We start from the raw sequence: 9,203 nt of genomic DNA on the forward strand, positions 1-9,203 counted from the left end.
TAGCAAATCTACATTATCCTTAAATTCTACCAAAGTAGCAGCTTCCTAAAGATTCCACATGTTTCTCATCATGTGGAGAAACTTTACTGCCTACTTTACCCCCATCCCTCCATGGCATGAAAGAACAGTGTTTTCTTGATTGGCTGAAGGGGAGTAAGGAAAATGACCCCTAAAAACGGCATCTGCTGCAGGGCCCCTGGTTGACCATCAGGGGGCGCTCAGACTTTGTCTAATTAAAGCTCTCTGCCTTCAGAAAACCTCAAAAATTTAAAATCAAGGATTCACAGTGGTTTGTTGGCATGCTGATTGGGATTTTTTTTTTCTTTTTCTTTGTTTCTGAATTATCTTTTTGCCTTACATTTTTCCAGAAACATGTCTGTTTGGAGGAAAATTCTAGCTGAAGATGCTATGTGAGACATTTTAATAGTGATTTTAGCCAACAGTCAAGATCATTAGAAGTTACAGAATTCAGAGTCTAGAGACCACGTCTTCTCACAAGTCAGTTATTCTTTGCTGGCTTTTGATCAGACCCTAGAACTGCAAGGACTCTTCCCACGGGGGGCCCTTCCTCATCGTCCCCAGCACCAGAGACTGAGCTCTTGGCAGGACCCTCGGAGTCTCACTGCCAAACTCGATGGACGTGATGGACGTGGCCTCAAAGCCACAGTAACTTGGATATGTTTGTTAACGGGCTATACATACATTTTTCTTTCAAAAATATGATACTGACAATGAGGTTGAGAGTCAGTGTGTTACTAATATTACAACCTCCCCAGCTCTGAGGAGCTCCTGGGGCCTGCACCCCCCCCCGCCACCCCCCCCCAAGCCTGGGCCTGCCTCCTGGGACCCTGCGCTCACCTGACACCCCTTCACACAGCACAGTGTGTCATGAGCCCTGGTATGACTTAATAAGGAATCTCTTAAGAACCCGTAGAGCTTCCCTGCTGGCTCAGATGGTAAAGAATCTGCCTGCAATGTGGGAGACCCAGGTTCTATCCCTGAGTTGGGAAGATCCCCTGGAGAAGGAAATGGCAACCCACTCCAGTACTCTTGCCTGGAGAATCCCGTGGACAGAGGAGCCTGGTGGGCTACAATCCATGGGGTCACAAAGAGTTGGACACAACTGAGCGACTAACACACACTAGGAACCCGTAAGTTTTTCAGGTCTCCCTTCGTCTCTATTTGCTGGCCCCACAAACCTGAATCCTCACAGATGTCCTTGCCACCTCATTTTGTACCTATGTTGACTCTGGTGGCTCAGCTGGTAAAGAATCTGCCTGCAATGCGGGAGACCTGGGTTCAATCCCTGGGTTGGAAAGATCCCCTGGAGAAGGGAAAGGCTGCCCGCTCCAGTATTCTGACCTGGAGAATTCCATGGACTGTATAGCCCATGGAGTTGCAAAGAGTCGGACACGACTGAGCGACTTTCACTTTCATGTTAACTATGTAGACTGTTTCTAGCAATATTATTACCTTTTGTTCATATAACATGAACAGTCGACACTCAATTTCGGCTGTTTTCTCTAGTACCCATGTCAGCAGGATCACATCCTAGGTGCTCACAAGGTGCTGTGCTTAGAATAAGACCTGCTGTTTAAGACCCTGGCCGACTTGAACTTCTTACATGTCGCAGGGCTGAGAACAAAAGTGATTTTGATGAGAGTTGTCCCAATCGTGTGTCCTAATCCCTTATCAACAGCAAGGGAATGTATAAACAACATGGGAAACTGAGATGGCTTGAAGGACAGACAGAGGGAAGATGTGCAATGAAGCCAGAGTGGTGGAATGTTGACAGGTGGGCACATGGTGCTCGCTCTGTGGAGGGGGAGGTGCTGCCCTGCCGGGACACTGTGCAGAGACACTGTCCTGTTAGACTGGTGGGGTGTGGTCACACCTTAATCTAATCAGCTATCCTGGTGTCTTACCTGAAAGAGCTCTGTTTGGAAATAGGACCTCCAGTCTAATGGTAAACTTGTAGGGAAAAAAAAAAGAACCCACAAACCCTGCCCTCTTGGACTGCAGGAGTCACCCACGAGGCCGGGGAGGGCGGACTCCCTGGTTTACTGCTTGGGCATCAGGTGATGGCCCTGCTTCATGAAGGCCTCAGTGGACCCAGCCCTGGGCCTCTGCCTGGTTCTGTGTGCAGCCTACAGGCTGAGAGAGGTTTTACATTTTTTAACAGTTGGGAAAAATCCAAAGAAGAATAATGCTGCTTGACACCTGAAAGTTATATCAAATTCAAGTTTTGGCGTCTCTACGTGAAGTTTGATCAGAACACAGCCACATCCACTAGTTCACATACTGCCCGTGGCTGTCTTTGTGCCATAGCCAGAGTCGAGTAGTTGACAGAGACCACACACCTGCGCCATTTACCCTCCACAGCTGACCTTTGCTGCTTCTGCCGCACAGAGTGGAGGTGTGACGTCCACACCATTGGGAAAGTTCAGGCCGTCAGGGTCCAGATGTGTTACATTGATGGAATGCAGGGACCCAGCCCATGGCCTGTAACCTGAACTCTTGCATCCTTAGGTTTTCGGGAGTGTGTTTGGTTTGGGTTTTTCTCTCACTTACGGTAATAGCCACACAAGATGGCTGTGTCTACACCCAGGAGATTTCTCACACCATCCCCACTGGCTTTGACTTAGCTTTAGATGTTAGATGTGACCCAGAGAAAGAAATGTGGACCCTGCAAATCACGTGTAATAAAAACCAACCTTGCATTGCAGTGTCATGTCGACTTGCAGGGATGGCTTCCCAAAGGGAAAAATACTTGCTCCTATGGGGTGAGAATGGTGTTGGAAACACCCAGAAGCATCTTCCACCTTCCTTGGTGAACACAGGTGTTTAGTTCTGAAACATGTTTCTGGGTAGACACTTGAACAACCTGATGTGAACTCACATAGAAATAGAAGCATGCAGATTAAATAATCTAACATCAAATATTGATCAAGTGCCTTTAGTCAAGGCCCTATGATTATTGAGGCTCATCTGTTCCTTCTGCGTGTATTACTGAGCACCTGCTAAGGGCAGGACACTGGGTACCCAGGGTACCGAAACAGGTATAGTGGATGTTCTCATGGAGCTGACAGCCACATGGCAGTCACGTGGCAGTTTGTAACAGAAATGGCTGTGAAAGAGCAATTTTGGTGAAGAGTTGGGGATGGAGGATGGGGTGGAGGGGATGGGGAGGCTATAGCAGGAAGCCCGATGAAGTCTAGGCATCAACCTTGGAGGTGCTGTTCAGACTTCTTTTGCCAAAAGCAATGGGAAGGCATTGAAGAATTTTCATTTTCAGCAGAGAGGCAGAGTAATCAGAGTTGTGTTTCAAAAGCTCACTCTTACTGCCGAATGGAAAGTGGGCTGGAGGGAACAAGGTGGATGTGATGTCGCCAGTTAGGGGGCTGTTAAAAGGCAGGTAAGAGATGCTGCTTTGGCCAACCAAGTAGTAGCAGTGCCAGTGGGCAGGGGACGAGTGAGGACTTGGGAGGTGCAGGGAGATAAGCTTGGCAGGACCTAGTGACTGATTGGGTGTTGGAGGGCAGAGGAGTTGCGAAGGGTTGGGAGGGAATCGGGGCTTGGGGTGCCGTTGGCCGAGACAGGAAAAGGGCCCAGGTTTGGTGGAGAAGCGTGAGTCTGGTTGTGGGTGGAAATGCTGGCTGGAGTGCTGGCCCTGAGATGCTTTGGAGGCAGCCAAGTAGAGCCAGCCAGTGACCTCTGGACCTGCGTGTGGAGCTCAGAGCAGGGGCCAGGCTGTAAGGATCTGGCGTGTGCTTACCTGCCTCTGTGCCCTTGCCTTGTCCTGGCCTGGAAATCCCTTCCAGCTGTCACAGTAGAGTCCAGGGGGCGCCTTGCTTCCCCAGGATCTTGCAGCCACACTACCACCTACCCCATCATCCACCTGTTCTGTCCGTCCTCCCTGTAGTTCTGCCAGCCCCCCGCCAGCCAGGTGGCTCTTATTATTTGAATACTGCTGCTGCTGCTGCTGCTGCTAAGTCGCTTCAGTCGTGTCCGACTCTGTGCGACCCCATAGACGGAAGCCTACCAGGCTCCCGCGTCCCTGGGATTCTCCAGGCAAGAATACTGGAGTGGGTTGCCATTTCCTTCTCCAATGCATGAAAGTGAAAAGTGAAAGTGAAGTCGCTCAGTCATGTCCGACTCTCAGCGACCCCATGGACTGTATGTAGCCTACCAGGCTCTTCCGCCCGTGGGATTTTCCAGGCAAGAGTACTGGAGTGGGGTGCCATTGCCTTCTCCATATTATGTGAATATCAACTGGCAAATTAGTCTCTCTCTGCATCTTTATAGCATCATTAGATCTGCTAACCCCCATCCCACAGTGATCCTCGTGTCCTCGTGAAGTGGGAGTTGGATAGATAGTAGACACAAGCCACAGCAATATTTTTTTTTGGATCTGTCTCCTAAAGCAAAGGAAATAAAAGCAAAAATAAATGGAACCTAAAAAAAAAAATTAATGGGACCTAATTAGACTTAAAAACTTTTGCACGGGAGAGGAAATCATTGACAAACCAAAAGACAGCCTACAGACTAGGCGGAAATATTTGCTAATGATATGACTGATAAGGGGTTAATATCGAAAATAAATAAAGGGCTCATACAACTAAATATAAAAAAAGAAAACCAATTAAGAAATGGGCAGAAGACCCAAATAGACATTTTTTTTTCAGGAACATGGAAATGACCAACAAGAACTTAGAAAGATGCTTCACCTTGCTAATTGTTAGAGAAATGAAGATCAAAACCGCAAAGAGGTCAGAATGGCCATCCTTATAACAGACCACAAATAACAAATATTTGTGAGACTGTAGAGAAGAGGTTAACACTTCATACATTGGTGGGAATGCAAATTGGTGCAGCCACTGTAGAAAACAGTATGGAGGTTTCTAAAAAAAAACTAAAAATAGAGCTATCATATAACCCAGCAATTCCACTCTTGGGTATATATCTGAAAGAAATGAAAATACTATTTGAAATGATATATGCACCCCGATGTTGCCAAGATATGGAAGCGACCTTAGGGCCCACCAGCAGATGAGTGGGTAAAGAAGATGTGGTTCATATGTACAATGAAACACTGCTCAGCCACAAAAAGGATGAAATTTTGTCATTTACAACAACACCGGTGGACTTAAAGGATTTTACACTAACTAAAGTAAGTCAAAGACAAATACTGTATGATATCCCTTAACGTAGAATCTAAAAAATACAATAAACCAGTGCATGTAATAAAAAAAGCAGGCTCATAGACACAGAGAACGCTATCAAGGACCTACTATATAGCACAGGGACTGCTACTCGATAATCTGTAATGACCTATATGGGAAAAGAATCTAAAAAAGGGTGGTTAGGAACTTCCCTGGTGGTCCAATAGGTAACACTTTGTGCTTCCAGTGCCAGGGGCCCAGGTTTAATCCCTGGCCAGGGAGCTAGATCCCACATACCTCAACCAAGAGTCCACATGCCGCAACTAAAGAACTCGCGTGCCACAACGAAGATTGAAGATCTCATGTGCTGCCACTAAGACCCAGCACAGCCAAAAAATAAATACTTTCCAATAAATAAAAAGAGTGGAGGTATGTGTATAACTGATTCACTTTGCTATACAAGAGAAACTAATACAACGTTCTAAATCAACTATACTCCAATAAAAATTTTTCAAAAGATACAATGAACAAACTAGTTGTTACCAGTAGGTCGGGCTAGGGGAGGGGATTAAGAGGTATGGGTTTTATTGTACAACACAAGGAATATAGCCAACATTTTAAAACAACTGTAAATGGAATATAACCTTTCAAAATTGTGAATCACTGCGTTGTATACATGTAACATAATACTGTACATCAGCTACATCTCAAAACAAAGAAACAGGCACCAAGTTTAAAGGGAACATTGACAGATGTTGAGCCTAGAAAATTATGCCTTCATGGAGCTTTTTTTCTAGGAAAAAAAAGTACATTATGGCAGCTATGGCAGAAGGCAGATTTTCAAGCCCTAGGTTAGCCCAAAGGAACAGAGGTGAGCCCCCAGGGTTTCCTGAGTCAGCAGGGCAGGGTCCCACTGAGAGAACAGCTGCACTGCTGCACGTGGTCCTCACCTTTTCTCAGCCCTCCTCCCAGCTAAAGGCCAGAATCTGCCTTCATGGAATAATCTCCAAATGTAGACTCGAGTGAGCACTTCAACAGAAACATGAGAAAAACATTGGAACGTCAAGCCATACACCAGCGACTGTTTCTTTGTTAATATCCCCTTGACCATTTAGTACAAACCTTAAAGAATTTAAGTGTAATTAAAAGCTTGGATGACGCTCCCAGAGATGACTCTCACATGCATGACAGTTGGGAAAGCTCCAGAGAAGGTGATGGAGGTGGGCACTGCCTTTCGCAAAGCCAGCTTCTCAGGCCAGCGGCTTCAGTAAGTGAGTCATCCAGCGTCAGATGTGTCCTCGGACCCTCACATTTTCACGTGTGTAAAACACGGAAACCTGAACACAGGTGACAAGACACTTGAGTTTTTCTCCACCAGGAGTCAGTGTCCTTAATCAAGCACACCGAGTTTACTGTGAACTCCTTGTTAAATGACTGAGTATTGGTATCACTGGCCTGATGGAGGTAAGTTTTGTAACCTCCTGGCTTACTTCTCACTGTTCCCGGGTCATCTACTTCCAGCTGGGCTAGCAGTGATGAGTTGTGCCCACTTGTGTGCCCCTGGGCCTGCCTCCTGCCTCCCATCCCAAAGCCTTCCCAGCAAGCGCGAGACCAAGGCTCCTGGGACTCTTCCACCAGAGAGCATCGGTAGGTGCCTCTGGGCCAAGGGGACCCCGACATTTGCTTTCTGCTTTTAAAACTCGGGTAGTAAACATAAACTTTCTGGCCTCCCAGTGAGTGACAAGTGCCTCTTTCCTCACTTACTCCTTGTAAAACTATTAGTCTGATTGTCTTTTTTTCAAAATTTAGGTTCTGTTTCTTTATTTTACAGGCATGAAAATGAAGGGAGGCTAACTACCAATTTAAAGTCTAAAGGTAAGAGAAACAATTGGAGACCAGACTCTCATTTTGTGTTTTAACTAAAAGGGTAGTTTGTGACGTGTGGTGTCATCTGCACCCTTAAGGGAGATATGAGGGGTTGTAGAGCCTGCCCGTGCTCACGGGCCCCGCAGGTCTTCCTGGAAGGACCCGGGGCTTCTCTTGAGAACAGGAGGCTTCTCCCCAGGAAGGACCCGGAGGCTTCTGCTGTGGCCGGGGGCCACAGTGCACAGTGTTTTAACTTGCAGGTGTGAGTTTGCCAGGGATCCTGGCCTGTGCTCCAGGATGTCTGCTCACGTGCACCACGTGGGGTCCCCAGGAAGCTCTTCGTGGGCAGGGTTGGTGAAGTTGAGCTAATCAGACTGTAGAGATGCTGAGCTACTCTCTGGTTTTCTCTTCCAGCCTTCTGGAGCGAGTCTGATGAGAGTAACTCAGAAATCGAAGCTGCTTTACGTCCCAAGACACCATAACACTTCCACTAATGATTTTGATGGTTTTCCTGACTTATAAGCTGTAATATTAGTTAGAAATAAAGTCTTCAAACAAGCTAAGTCCCTGTGTTCAGACGTGATGTCCAAAATAAATGTGCTCTTTTAAGTTTTCTAATTGTTTAATATGAAAAGTTGATCCCTAACAATCTTAGGGACCATATTGTTATTCCAGTGAAATTTCATGATGTAAACATAAAGTGGCATATTTGTTTTGAAGCATTATCAAAAAGCATAGTGATGAATACAGTGCCCATCAAAACCAAGTTGATTTCTTTGTAGAAGTTGACAGACTAATTCTAAAATTCATAACAAAATTCAGGGGACCCAAAATAATCAAATCAGTCTTGAAAAAGTTGGAAGACTCACACTTTGAAATTTTGAAACTTACTGAAATGCTGCAGTAAGTAAAGATAGGGTAAGTAAAGATGGTATAGTAACTCAGACAGTAAAGCATCTGCCTGCAATGCAGGAGATCTGGGTTGGATCCCTTGGTCAGGAAAATCCCCTGGAGAAGGGAATGGCAACCCACTCCAGTATTCTTGCCTGGAGAATTCCATGGATGGAGGAGCCTAGTGGGCTACAGTCCTTGGGAGCAGGCTACACTCCAAGAGTCAGACACGACTGAGCGACTTAACACACATACAATCAAGACAGTGTGGTACTGCATGAAATATTGATTTACATATAATCTAAAATTGATGATCCAGAAATAAACTGTCAAATTTATGATCAATTAATTTTCGATAATGTTGCCAAGACCATTCAGTGGGGAAAAAACTGGTATTTTCAACAAATGGACAGTCTCATGTGAAGGGATGAAGTTGGATCCCTACCTCACACTGTGTACAAACAGTAACCCAAAATGGGTCAAGGACCCAGTGTAAGAGCTGAACTATCAAACTCTGAGAAGGAAACATGGGTAAACCCTTGTGACTCAAATTAGGCAAGACACCAAAAGCACTAACAACAGAGAAAAACACAGTCAAGATCATAAAAGTGAACATAGAAACGGTCACAGACCAGAGGAGGATATGACATCTCAGTGAAATGTGGGACCCTGGGTTGGATCCTTGAACAAAAAGAGTGGACATTAATGGAAAATTTGGTGAAATCCAAATCAAGTCTGGAGTTTAGTTGATAAGATAGGGATTCCCTGGTGGCTCAATCAGTAAAGAGTCTGCCTGCAATGCAGGAGACCCAGGTTTGATCCCTGGGTTAGGAAGATCCCCTGGAGAAGGAAATGTCGACCCACTCCAGTATTCTTGCCTGGAAAATCCCATGGAAGGAGGAGTCTGGCAGGCTACAGTCCATGGTGTCGCAAAGAGTCAGACACGACTGAGTGACTTCACAGCACAGCTTAGCTGATAGTGATGCCCGTTGTTGGTTTCTTAGTTCTGACAAACGCACCACAGAAATGTGAGATTAGAGACTTCTGTGGTGGTCAAGTGGCTAAGAATCCAAGCCCCCAGCACAGGGAGTCTGGGTTCCATCCATGGTCAGGAAACTAGATCCCACATGCCACAACTAAGCCCGGGGCAGCCAAATAAATAAATAATGAATATTTTTTTTTAAATGTGGGAGTAGAAGAATGTACCGCTAGAGGAAACCGAACCTGAGTGAAAGGTGCATAAGAACTCTGTGATCTTTGCAGCTTCTCTAAAAATCTAAAATT

The 9,203-nt window shown here is 45.8% G+C and overlaps 1 protein-coding gene across 3 annotated transcripts in view; it reads left to right on the plus strand.

Annotated features, from left to right (window-relative positions):
• KIZ (kizuna centrosomal protein) overlaps positions 1-7,591 on the plus strand; it is an 87,141-nt gene extending 79,550 nt beyond the window's left edge. For all 3 annotated transcript variants that reach the window (XM_081558724.1, XM_081558726.1, XM_081558725.1), the window contains 2 exons: positions 6,994-7,037; positions 7,443-7,591. In XM_081558724.1, the coding sequence (XP_081414850.1) occupies positions 6,994-7,037; positions 7,443-7,510 (112 nt within the window). In that variant the 3' untranslated portion in view covers positions 7,511-7,591. The remainder of the gene's footprint in view (positions 1-6,993; positions 7,038-7,442) is intronic.
• The last annotated feature ends 1,612 nt before the right edge of the window (positions 7,592-9,203 follow it).

The sequence above is a fragment of the Giraffa tippelskirchi genome, chromosome 13, assembly GCF_054371585.1.
Source record: "Giraffa tippelskirchi isolate mGirTip1 chromosome 13, T2T-mGirTip1v1.2.pri, whole genome shotgun sequence".
Lineage (NCBI taxonomy): Eukaryota > Metazoa > Chordata > Mammalia > Artiodactyla > Giraffidae > Giraffa > Giraffa tippelskirchi.